This window comes from Miniopterus natalensis, chromosome 11 (genome assembly GCF_054644295.1).
Source record: "Miniopterus natalensis isolate mMinNat1 chromosome 11, mMinNat1.hap1, whole genome shotgun sequence".
In the NCBI taxonomy this organism is placed as follows: domain Eukaryota; kingdom Metazoa; phylum Chordata; class Mammalia; order Chiroptera; family Miniopteridae; genus Miniopterus; species Miniopterus natalensis.
In genome coordinates, this window is record NC_142091.1 from 28,070,014 (window position 1) to 28,082,778 (window position 12,765).

Below are 12,765 nucleotides of genomic sequence, written 5' to 3' on the forward strand. Positions count from 1 at the left end.
AATTCCAGTCTGGGAAGATGAAAAAGTTCTGGATGGATGGTAGGGATGCACAACAGTGTGAATGTACTTAATGCCGCTGAACCCTGTGCTTAAAAATGGTTAAAATGATAAATTTTAAGTTATAAATATTTTACCACAATAACTTTTAAAATAAAAAATGAAAAAATATCCTTTCATCAATGTAAAGTTCAAAGTAGATTTTAGTCCATAGCACACGTTGAATTCTCCTGGACAGGAACTGTGAAAGTTTCCTGCTGGTGGAATAAGCCCCTTGGTTAATTCATCTGCCTAACTCTGATCTACCTTCCTTGTTCATGGTTCCTTCTGGCTTTGGTTTTGTGTGTTTGGAAAGGTTTTCCCTGTCTACCATCCACATCAGAAGGGTCAAGAAAGAGTGCACTCTACTTGAGGAACTTTAGGGGCTGATTATTATGTTAGAGATTTGACAACCATAGGCTCTTGTACATCAGACTTGTGATTTCTTTGGTAATAAAATTCCTTCAAAATCTTAGCAACCTTCTTGTCTATTTGCTTCTAATCAGTTCCATGTAGAGTAGCTACACTTAAAGACCTCTTTTGGATAAATTTTCTTAGAGCTCATAGACTCTCATCTTTCATTTATTGTCTTCTTACTCAGCTCACATCTCTTTCCCTTACCTTAATGTCAGCTAACTTAATACCATGTAAAACTAAAGTCTTGGGAACTTGGTTGAAAAGCCAATAATCTTAAACTGATCTTTGCCCCTAGGCTGGCTCTGATGACAATCTTATATCGTGCTCTTTAAGAAATATAAGAAGATTACTTTCCAACTCTCTAATAGCATTTTAATCCATTAAATTGCATTTCAGAGGCAAAGAAACTCTCCATTAGTAAAGCTATATTCCCTTCCATCTATTTTTGCAAGAGGGATACTTCTTGTCTAACTTTATCTGGTGTCTCTTACAGCACTTTGATGAAAATTCCAAGTAGCAGCCAACATACACCAAAAAACTGACTGGTTTTTTTAGCCTATTCTAGAGCTACAAGCTTGGTAGTAATGTGGTCTGTTTCCAAGTTAGCATACATTTTCAAGCCCCATAACAAGGGGTTCTTACCTCTTTCTAGCCTGAGTATTGTCCTCTTTACCTGCTTCACAACTCGCTAAACTAATGCTGCATGTTTTGATTTTTAAAAAAATATATTTTATTGATTTCAAAGAGAGGAAGGGAGAGGGAGAGAGAGATAGAAACATCAATCATGAGAGTCATTGATCAGCTGCCTCTTGCACGCCCCCTACTGTGGATCGAGCCCGCAACCCGGGCATGTGCCCTGACTGGGAATCGAACCATGATCTCCTGGATCCTAGGTCGATGCTCAATCACTGAATCACACTGGCCAGGCACATATTTTGATTTTTATGATGACCATATCCCACTTACAGGAGTCAATTTCTATAATAATACAGTACAAGCTAAGCAGATGTAATCTAAATTATAGTGCCTCAAATAAAGCAGAATTTTTCTTTCTTTCTCTCACAAGTCAAGAAGTGAGCCATATGGGGTAGCTATGATTTACCCACAACATCATCCAGATTCTTAAGATCTTATTTCTTCATTATCACTCAAAGGATTGTCCTTACTTTCATGTTGGAAGCATATTTCCAGACTGTGGGAAAGGGAGGGGAAAAAGAATGTGGAATGCAAGCAACTTCCTTTGTACGTATCCCTTCTGTTCACATCGCGTTTGTAGAAACATGGTCAATTCCGACTGTTGCAAGAGAGGCTAGGACATGTAATCACTAGCTGGGCAGCTACGACCCAGCTGAAACTCAGGATGATTTACTGCTAAAATGAACAAGGGGAGAACAGTGAAAAATTTGCTGACTTTGCCACTCCAAAAAAAAATCCCATTGATATGGAGACATTTGTGTAGCAAAAAATTGCATCACAGTGTAATAATTTGGAATATGTAATTCTGAACTAAGGATTACAAAAGATCAGAGGAGGCATAGTGCTACCTTCTCATTCAAAAGAGGCTCCAGAAAAAAAAATTGATAGAACTTGGGGAAAAGGCAGAGAGTAATTAGGATGCAAAATTTTTCTCATAACCAAAAGTTTTAGTTGTAAAACATGATATGGAACTCTAAGATGTAAGATCATTCTGCTTGTTAGTTAACATTTGCTACCTCAAGATATTTTTCCAAAATATTATTTCTGATCAGTGGGGCTATCCATAACTGTAAACGTACATACAAACATTTTAGTTGCTATGTCAATATAAGAGTGAGTCAATATGGCAGAATGAGAATAAAAACAAAGAAATACTGGTGGGAATGCAGCCTGGGGCAGCCACTGTGGAAAGGAGTATGGAGGTTCCTCAAAAAATTAAAAATGGAGCTGCCTTTTGACCCAGTGATCCCACTGCTAGGACTGTATCCTAAGAATCCTGAAACACTGATCACAAAGAACTTATGCAGCCCTATGTTCATAGCAGCACAGTTTACAACAGCTAAGATCTGGAAACAGCCCAAGTGCCCATCAGTAGATGAGTGGATAAAAAGCTGTGGGACATCCACACCATAGAATACTATGCAGCTGTGAAGAAGAAGGAGCTCTTACCCTTTGGGACAGTATGGATGGACCTGGGGTATTATGCTGAGTGAAATAAGCCAGTCGGAGAAAGACAAACATCACATGAACTCACTTATATGTGGAATCTAATGAACAAAATAAACTGATGAACAAAATGGATCTAGAGACATAGAAGCATGGAACAGACTGAGGGATCTCAGAGGGAAGGTGGGGAGGGGGGAGTGGGTGGGGAGAGATTAATCAAAGAACTTATATGTCTATATGCATAACCCATGGACATAGACATTGGTACGGGGAAGGCCTGGGGGTGGGGTGGATGTGGGATGGAGGGGATCAATGGGGGGAAAAGGAGACATCTGTAACACTTTCAATAAGAAAGATAAATTTAAAATATATATATATTTCCAACATCACAAAAAAAACAAAACAAAAGACTTTGAAATGTCCAGGCCCAAATTCTTGGAGAGTAGGAAAAAAGTTTGTCTGAAGGTTAGATTGCATTATTGTTGAGGAGGGGGTAGACAACAACAGTCAATTTTCTTATTTTCTTTTTATCTTCCTGAACTTGTTTTCCATCAATCTAACCGGAAACCTTTGCTACACAACGAACAATTAGAATAAGATTTGGTGAGCGCTGATTTTTTTTGAAAATAACCTGAACTGTTATTGTATGCTAGACTTTCATTCATTCATTCATTTATTCATTTGCCCATTAAGTATATATTGAGCACTAACTATGTGCAAGGCTTCAGGTAATGAAGAAAAGTTTCCTGTCTTCAAAGTGCTCACAGGCTAGTTGGAGAAACAACCTAGAAAATACGTGGACAAATGCAGCCTGGTAACTGCTCTGCGAGAGGGCTACACAGCGGGCAGAGGATCACAAATAAGAGGTTCCTGATCCAGCTGAGAAGGATCCACATGGGCCTCTAAGAGGAAAGAATACTTGTCCTGAGTTTGGAGACTAAGTGAGTATCACTAGGTAGGATGCCAGGAAGCAAGAATAGCATGCAGACATGAATGAAGATGTGAGGAAACAGGATATATTTGGGGAAGAAAAATAAAGTACAGAATGCCAAGTCAGCGTAGAAAAGGAAATATCAGTGTGTAGATATTATTGGAGGGGAAGTTGGAAAATCTATTCTCCTCCTGGCTTTCATTTCTTTAATTCAAAATAATTTCTGAGCTCCTACTCATGTTCCAAGCCCTATACCTGTCTCTGGGGAAATAAAAATAAGCAAACTCAGACATGAACTTTACCTTCAGGGAGTTTACATTTTGTGACAGAGACTCATGAATGAATATATAAATACAAGCTATCAGGCTGTGCAAAGGCCTAGTTGGTGGTGGTGGGGTGTGTGAAAAGGGACTGAGAAAAGGGCTCCAGCTTCTAATCAATTAAGTGAAAATTATAATGCTCTCTAAACCCTTTTTCTATTCTGATATTTTTATGATTCTAAACCTTACATCATTTAACATGAATTTTAATAGTTACGACAAGATTTTTTTTTTTTTATGCTCAGAAAGTGAAATGAGACTAGGGAAGAAAATTAAATCTTATTTCCTCAATATTTCAAAGCTGTTTTAGCATGCAACCAGAAACATGGAAGCGTTAGGAACATACTATTTTGATCTTCCGGGGTACTTTTAGTTAAAATTTTAAGAACAATAAAATAGTACAAACATCCTGGACATCCTGGAATTATTCTGTTAATGGAAATGCCATACAGTTAAAATGGACAAGTAATATCCAAGATAGCCTTTATTTTATTTAATTTTTTTGTTAATTCTCACTCCAGGATGTATTTTTCCATTGATTTTTTTTTTTTTTTTTTTTTTAGAGAGAGTGGAAGGGATGGAGGGAGGGGAAGAGAGAGAGAGAAAAGCAACAATATGAGAGAAACACATCAATTGGTTGCCTCCCTCACATGCCCCAACTAGGGCCAGGGATCAAACCTGCAACCCAGGTGCCTACCGTTGACCAGGAATAGAACCCTAGACCCTCCACTGCAAGAGCCGACCCTCTAACCATTGAACTACACTTTCCAGGATGAAAGATAGTCTTTTGAGAATGTGCACTGTCTTGGCAGTACACTGGGAAATCCCTACACACTTCAGATGACTGGGAAAAGTCGAGAACTACAGCTCCATTTGAGGTTGAAAGAATTGCAGCTCCGAACACATGGTGGTCCTAGTTCAGAAACGACTACATGACTAGAGGAAGGAGCAGGGGTATTGGCTTCTGGGCATTTGCTGTTTAATGCCTTGGTGACTTTGAGCAAGTTAGTTACTATCTATGTGCCCCAGTTTCCTCATGTATAAAATTGGAATAAAGATAAGTATGGCTTTATAGAAGAGATTTGAGGATTGAATAATAAAAAATAATCTGAGGAGAGAGAAAGAGAGAGAGCCGAGGGGGTTGGTGGAAGCAAGGAATGAGAGCCTATGGAAGCCTAAGGTAGTCAGTATTTCTTATAATTTTGTTTTGTAAAAGTGAATTTTCTTTAACAAACATGAAGTGTATGGTATTTTTGCTTTTCATTTAAAAAATTTTCTTTACTTGCAGCAAAAATCTGGGTAACGTAGTCTATGTTGGTTTCCATTTAATTTTTTCTTTTTGAAATTTTATTGGTCTATTAAATCCAGAAGTTTGGAAAAGTGCTCTGTGCAAGACAAATTTGAACAAAAGTTCATCATGGTTCAGTTTTATTCAAGAAGCTTTCATCCAGAGCCTGTAGTCCTGCTTTCTTAAATTGTCTGCACATTTTAAAACATTACTTTCCAACAAAGTATCTGATACTTGAGAGCATAAGAGCCTCTCCGGCTTCTTCAGCATTTCTCAAGGAGCTGACCTAACTGTGTGAGTACACGGTAGACATTCCTGAATGATTTTGTATAAAAATGACAGTGAGTCATAGTCTGGAATCTTGCCTTAGGGCCATTTCTCACCGGGGGCCAGCCATCGATGTTTCTTTTCAGCAAGGGTCTCAGGGACCTGGTGTAGTTTCCTTTTCTCTCTCTCTTTTTAATTTTCGCCCGAGGATATGTTCTTTATTGATTTTAGAGAGAGAGGAAGTGGGAGAGAGAGATACACATGGATGGGATAGGGAAACATCTGGTTGTCTCCTGTACACGCCCAAGCAGGGATCAAACCGCAACATTTTTGGTGTACTGGACGAGGCTGCAACCAGCTGAGCCACCTCGCCAAACGAGGGAAACGAGAACGTTGCTCCTAGGGTAACCTGTCCTCCCCTCGCCTATCACTGATCATGTGGTTTGGACCTCTGATCTTTCATATCACTAGTTATGTGGTTTAGACCCCGATACCTTTTCCTCCCTAAAGATAACATCTAGGCCCTAGTTATATTTCAGCTCCAGGCCCAGAAAAGCAGCAAAACCAGACAGGTGACACTGTAGCTACCTCAGGACCAGCTGCACTGACTAATGACCCCCTGCCCTGGTGCTGATCAATCAGTGGGGACCATGACCTTGAAAGAGCGCACCCAGAAAGCTGCTGAGTATTCTATTGAGACCCTCCCCTGAGGCCTCTGCTAAGATTCCCACCTGCAAGAGCCAGATAAATACGCTCAGAATGAATGTATTTATGCCCCAGGGGAGCATGCCCAGGCCATTCCCTTCCACCTTCTTCCCACTGAGGGGACCCCAGGAGACTCGCAATCAGGGGAGCAATGGGCAGTGGCAGCTCATCCTGGGATAACCCCCTGAACCTGTCTCCAAGGCCCCCTTTTCTCTGACTCCTCAGTGAGCCAAAGCAGCCCAGCCAGGCTCCCCTGTTGCTTCTTCTATGCACCTTCCTTGTTTCACCGTCTTAAGTATATTTTTGCTGTGGCCAATAAATTCTTACTTAGTTTGCTACACTTTGTCTCTTGATTGAAATCTTTCCTTCAAGAAGGCAAGAACCGAGGTCTCCTATCTGCTGGTAACAGTTCCTGGTCTATATTTTTTGACTTAACAGAAATGCTAACTGAGAGTCCTAACTTTTCCTTATTTTCTTTTTCTTCTTTTTCTTTTTCATCCTTACTCGAGGATATTTTTCCTATTGCTTTTCAGAGAAAATGGAAGGGAAAGAGAGACACACACATCCATTGGCTGCCTCCCGCACTTGTCCCACCTGGGGCCGAGGATCTAGTCTGCATCCGAGGTACGTGCGCTTGGCCACAGTGGAACCCAGGACCCTTCTATCCAAGGGCCGACGCTCTAGCCACTGAGCCAGACCAGCCAGGGCACTTATTTTCTTTTTATTAAAGTACAGCTGACGTACAACATTATATTAGCTTCAGGTGTACAACATAGTGATTCTACATGTTTATACCTTACAGTGCAATCACTGCGATATTTCTAGTAACCATCTGTCATCGTACAAAGTTATTATGATGTTACTGACTGTATTCCCTTTGCTGCATATTCCATCCCCGTGACTTATTTATTTTATAACTGGAAGTTTGTACCTCTCAGTCCCGTTCACTTTTTACACCCATCCCCCACCCCCTCTGGGAACCATCAGTTTGTTCTCTGTATCTATGAGTCTGTTTCTGTTTGACTTTTTAAGATTCCACGTATGTGAAATCATACAGTACCTGTCTTTCTCTGTCTGACTTTGCACCATACCCCCCAGGCCCATCTCTGTTGTTGCAAACGGCAAGATTGCATTCTTTTTTATTTCCTGAAAAACCCTACTCTAAGGCTGGCATGTCTAATCAGGGAAAGAAAAGTAACATCAATTAAATCAATTTAGATGCTGTCATGCGCTGAATAAATGACCCACCAAATATATCAGTTCCCAATCCCAGGAACCTATAAATGTTACTTTTTAAGGAAAAGGGGATTTTGCAGATGTGATTAAATTGAGGATCCTGACCTGGGGAGATCATCTTGGATTATCTGGGTGGACCCTAAATACAATCGTAAGTGTCCTTATAAGAGACAGGCAGGTGGTGATTTGCTGTACATACAGGTAGAAGAAGAGAAGGCAGTGTGGCCACCGAGGGCAGAGTGCAATGATGCAGCCTCCAGTCAGGGTCCGGCAGCAGCTCCCAGGGCCGGGGAGGGTCAAGGCACAGATCCTCCCTCAGAATCTCGGGGGCGGGGGGGGAGTGTGGCCCTGTCAGCACCTTGATTTTCACCTAGTAGTCTGATTTTAGGCTTCTGGCCTCTGGAACTGAGAGAGAATACATTTTTGTTGTTTTAAGCCACTCAGGGATAATTAGTTACCGTGGCTGCAGGAAACTAATATGTCCCCACTTGTCTCAAATGCATAGCCTGTGACCTGTGCTGTAGGTGACACTATATCAAGGGGGCCTTGTCCCATGTGTCCTTTTCTGCCAGTTAGTTGTTATCAAGCTGAGCAGAAACTTTTCTTACATTACCGGAAAGTTACACTTGAGAAACTGAAGTTTGAGAGGTGCAGAGTGAGGGGCAATATAGTTAACTACCATTCATTCATTTAATAGACATTCTGTAAGCTCCTGCTATGTAGCCATCTTTGTTCTAAGTCCTGGATTAAAACTGAATAGGATGGGATCCTTGTCTTTGAGGAGATCAGTTGATGAGGGGAAGTAGACGCACATATACATACAATTAAATTATGTGGAAAATGCAGTGATGATCATAAAACTGAGGGAAGGTCTTTTGACTTTAAATTTAGCTTTAACTCTTAGGTCTAGAAATTAAGCCTCTCTCTCTCAATATATATATATGTATGTGTGTATATATATATTCCTCAGAGATCTAGCCTTTCCCTGGATAACTGGCAACTACTCCACACCCCATCCCCAGCAGAAGACAATAGCCAGTATCTGACTAATGGTCATTAGGTTCAAACCACTGGCAGGCTAAAGATAGCATCTTGGCCTAAGTTATGTTTCAACTACTGAGCCCTGGCTACTTTCTCATGAGACAGGACAGAGGGACCCAGAAAAGACTTCAGAATTGTTCTCAAGACCTGAAGAAATGATTATTACTCTTTTACTTCACCTCCGACCAGTCAGCTCCCAGCATGACCCTGAAACCCCTAACCCACGGTGGCCTGTGATTTTGCCCTATACAATCTGTAACCTATATGCCATCCATCTGGGAGTTTGGGCTTTGGAGCATTAGCTTCCAGCTTCCTTGAGTGGCACCATTCATAATATAATAGCCAATATTTCTCCACAATTCTTTGTGTTCGGTGTTTGGCTCTGCTAGATCCAGGTGGAGGAACACTTTCTGTTCAGTAGCAATCTTCTATAGTGTATTTCGGACACATGAAGAATACAGAGATGACAGGAAGGGTCTGTGTGAGATGGAGGAGAGGTGGGTTAGGAAAATCTTCATGAGAAAGATATGCCTCTGAGCTGACAAACAAAGAAGCAGAGTAATAAAAGTAGGCAGAGGGGCAAACATTTATCCATTTTCCCCATGGATTTCATATGATGGACACTGTCTACCAAAAAGAAAGCTGCTGTGTTTAGTAAGCAATAGCAATAGGTCAAGAACATCTCTAACTGCCAAACAGAGTTTATCATCAGCATAGAATGATTATTATCCTCTTACCATTATTTCAACCAAGAGCAAAGGTATTTGTCATTTGATTATTTCCTATGAAATCTTTTCCTGACAAACGTGTGACTTTTTTCCATTATGTGTTTGGGAATACCGATACAGCTGTAGAACTCTCTCCTCATCGCTTTCAAGGACAGCCCTTCCCATCTTGGGAAAGACAATACTAACAACTTGCACTAAACCACCTGGCCTAGAGAAAATTGTATTGAAAAGAAACTCAATACTGAGAGTTCATACTTAACAGGGCAATGGCTCTGTCTCCTGGGGATAGCTTCCAGTATCGTTTCCTTGTAAGGCAACAGAAACAGTCGGATCCTGGGCCCCTCTTACAGACCTCCTATAATAGTGAAAAGGATAACAATCGGCATTTGTTTAGCATTCTGTCATTTTACAAACGGGTTTCACCAAAGTATCTGATTATGGGTTGTTTGAGCCATAAACAAGTACTATTTTACCATTTCAGGCAAGTGTCTTTTCTCTTTTTATTTATTTATTTCATCTTTATTGTGATGCTATTATTCCAATTAACATAATTTTTCCTCCCAGCTTTATTGAGATGATTGACATGTAACATTGTGCTGATTTGATACACGTATATAGTGAAATGATTGTCATCCAAGCTTTAGCTAACTCTTCCATCACCTCGCATTGTCACTATTTCTTTTTTGCGGTGAGAACACTGAAGATCTACTCTCTCATAATACGGTTAACTATAACCACCATGCTGCACATTAGATTTCCTGAACTTAATCATTTTATAACTGGAAGTCTGTACCCTTTGACCAATGTTGCCCTGTTTCCCCATCCCCTCAAGAATGTTTCTCAGTCTCTTTGAGCTTCAGTTTCCTTATCTTTTTAAAGTGGTAGCACTGACATCCACATGGCTATTGTGAGAATTAAGTGAGATTTTATATATGAAGGAACAAGGACAGTGCCTGACACTTGTGTACACAGTGAGAGCTAGATTCTTTTCTTTTCCTGGAAGTAGCTGAACTTTTAAAATACTGTCTTTTATTCTACTCTTCTTCAATTGTTTCACTCCTCTCAACTCATGACAAGAACCAAACCATGTGTTAGACCCTCCCCACCTCCTATCTAATGAAATGATGGCTCTGGAATGGTTACTTAGGGATGTAGTTTTGAGGAGCATCAGTGTGTCCCAGAATGTGAACTTCCTTCAGTGGGGCTACTCCTTGGGTTGTCTGTGTGCTCTTTTTCTGGCCCTTTAGGTACCACATGGTTAATAAGAGCAGGGCGTTTATTTATAAATAATATGCTCCCTTACTCCAGGAAGATTTGGGACAGTTTTCAGGATTTTATCATGCAGGAAACAGGAAACTCATATATCAAAAAGAGAGCACAGACTCTTAAAGAACTTGGTGAAATATAACTGGGATTCGATATGGATCATTCAAATTTTGAATTGAATCAGCCATTAATCAGTTCATGAAATTAACTGAGATAAGTACATTGCATTTGGTAAAGGAAGTACGATTTTATGAAATTTTAGTTTCAATGATATAGGATGGCATGTGTTGTAATATGTATTTTGTAAAAAAACCCAAACAAAAACCCCCCTTGAAAGCCATGAGATTAGACTACCAATGGTTTTACTTTTTCCACCACTTGTTAGTTGTCCATGTTGGGAAGTTCCCGATTTAACAAACATGTACTGGACACTTATTTGTCCTCAGGTACTCTTCCGTGTGAATGATGTTTTCTCTCTCCCCTAACTCTGACGCTTTGCAGAGCAGGCCAGGTGCCCTGCGTCAGTCCCACGCTCTTCTCAGCCTTGCCCTGGGCTCTGTCTGCGACAACCTTGAGAGGATCCCCGTTACTGCACAGACTGGTCCCAGGTAGTAAAATGCAGATTCCTCAGCGGGGTACACCTGAACTTCCCTGAAGCCCCCGAGGATTAGTCGTCTTTAACCAGTCATCTTTGGGCTCTCTCTGTTCAGGGTTTCCTTAAACGCTTGCCCGGCGTGGTCTGGAGTGGGGAAGGCGGGTGGCGAAGAGGCGGGCGCAGAGGGGCGCCGGGCGTGGGCTGGGGAGGGGGCCTTTGGGGTGCAATGAGCTGCCGAGCGTGGGCCGGAGCCGGGGGGCGCTGGTGCACAAAAGGCTGTTTCCGGCCTTCATTCCGTCACCACGGCGCTTGGACTTGAACTTTTTTGGAGAAAACGACCTGTCCCAAAGAACTAGGTGCGTGTGCGCGCGAGAAGGGAGGCCAGCGTCCCCCGTTAAGTCCGAGAGTCTTTCCCCACATCTTTGTCTCCCGGGGCGGGGCAGGCGGGGCTGCGGGACGCCTCCCAGCCCCCAGCCCCCGACGCCCCGGCCCGCAGCGGCCGCCGCAGCAGCTCGCCCCAGACAAAGGGGCGCGCGCGGCGGTGCAGCCCCGCGCAGCTCGGGCGGCCCGGCCCGGGGGGCGCGCGCCCGGAGCGGCCGAGCGCGCAGCGCAGCGCCCGGAAGACCCGGCCCCGGGGCGCAGACCCCGCCCGGGCTGGCGGGGCGCCGGCCTCCCGGCTTGCACTCAGCGTGTGACCAGCGCCCTCCCCGCCTCCGGCCCGGCCCGCCCCCGCCCCCGCCGCGCCCGCGCTCCTGGAACCGCCGGCCCGGGCGCCGCCGCTCCTTCTCGGGCGGGCGGGCGGGCGGGCGGCATGGCTGTGTCCTGGAGGAGCTGGCTGGACAACGACGGGGTCAAACTCCTCTGCCTGGTAGGATGGCGGGCCGGGCTGTCCCCGCGCTGGGTCCCTCGCGCAGAGATCTCGATCCCTGCCCTGAGCGTGCGCGGGCGGGACGCTGGAGGTGGGAGTTTTGCCCCGAATTTCACCATTGTCAGCTCTCCCAACTTTGCGCCCCGCGTACCTGGGGATGAGAGCGACCCCGCCCTTCCTGCCCGTGCGGGGAACTTTCCCGCTGCCGGGAGCGCGGACGGGGAGCTCGGGAGAAGGGCTCGGACGGACGCGACTTTCTCTTAACCCTTTAAACACCGCCCTTCCCTGCCCTTTCCCCCGGTTGCTTCTCCTTGGTGTTACATTGTAACAGTGTACGGCGCTGGGGACGTGGCGATGCCGCCGATGTCTGAGTCCCAGTTTGTGCAGCGAGGGAGGTCTGAGACCCTTCAGGGGACCTGCTGACGGTCCAGACGCTTCCCCTGAGGGGCACAGCGACCTGAGGGTTTTTGTGGTTTTTTTTGGGAGGGGTGCTCAGATTGCTTTCTTCAATGCCTTGGGGTTCCATTAAAGTATTGTGTCCAAGGGATGTACTTTAAGGTTGCCATTCCTCAGGTAATGTTTATGTTTACTTTTTTTCCTCTCTCCTTTCCTATGATTTAGCTGATCTGGCTCTCCCTGAACGTCCTGCTTTTCTGGAAAACCTTCCTGCAGTACAATCAAGGGCCGGAGTACCACTACCTCCACCAGATGCTGGGGGTAAGTGGGAGTTGGGTGACCTCCTGGAATGTTTGATGTGGGCAGACCCTGCTACAGGTCCTTGGGTAGTCCTTCCATTCATGAGAGAAACATTGGTTGTCCGCTCTGAAATATTTGTGCATCCCTAAAGTGGTCAAGTTTTCTCGATTTATCATTTATACGCGTCGGGGTTAAAGTGACCGACCCTTCTAAGCCCTGAGGGTCATAT

At 43.8% G+C, this 12,765-nt stretch overlaps 1 protein-coding gene across 4 annotated transcripts in view; it reads left to right on the forward strand.

Annotated features, from left to right (window-relative positions):
• Nucleotides 1-11,232: 11,232 nt before the first annotated feature.
• NOX4 (NADPH oxidase 4) overlaps nt 11,233-12,765 on the forward strand; it is a 128,282-nt gene continuing 126,749 nt past the window's right edge. For 2 of the 4 annotated variants that reach the window (XM_016206811.2, XM_016206812.2), the window contains exons 1-2: nt 11,233-11,328; nt 12,462-12,557. In XM_016206811.2, the coding sequence (XP_016062297.1) occupies nt 12,549-12,557 (9 nt within the window). In that variant the 5' untranslated portion in view covers nt 11,233-11,328; nt 12,462-12,548. Of the gene's footprint in view, nt 11,329-11,738; nt 11,841-12,461; nt 12,558-12,765 lie in introns of those variants that run through there. The other 2 variants (XM_016206810.2, XM_016206813.2) reach the window with 2 other exon arrangements.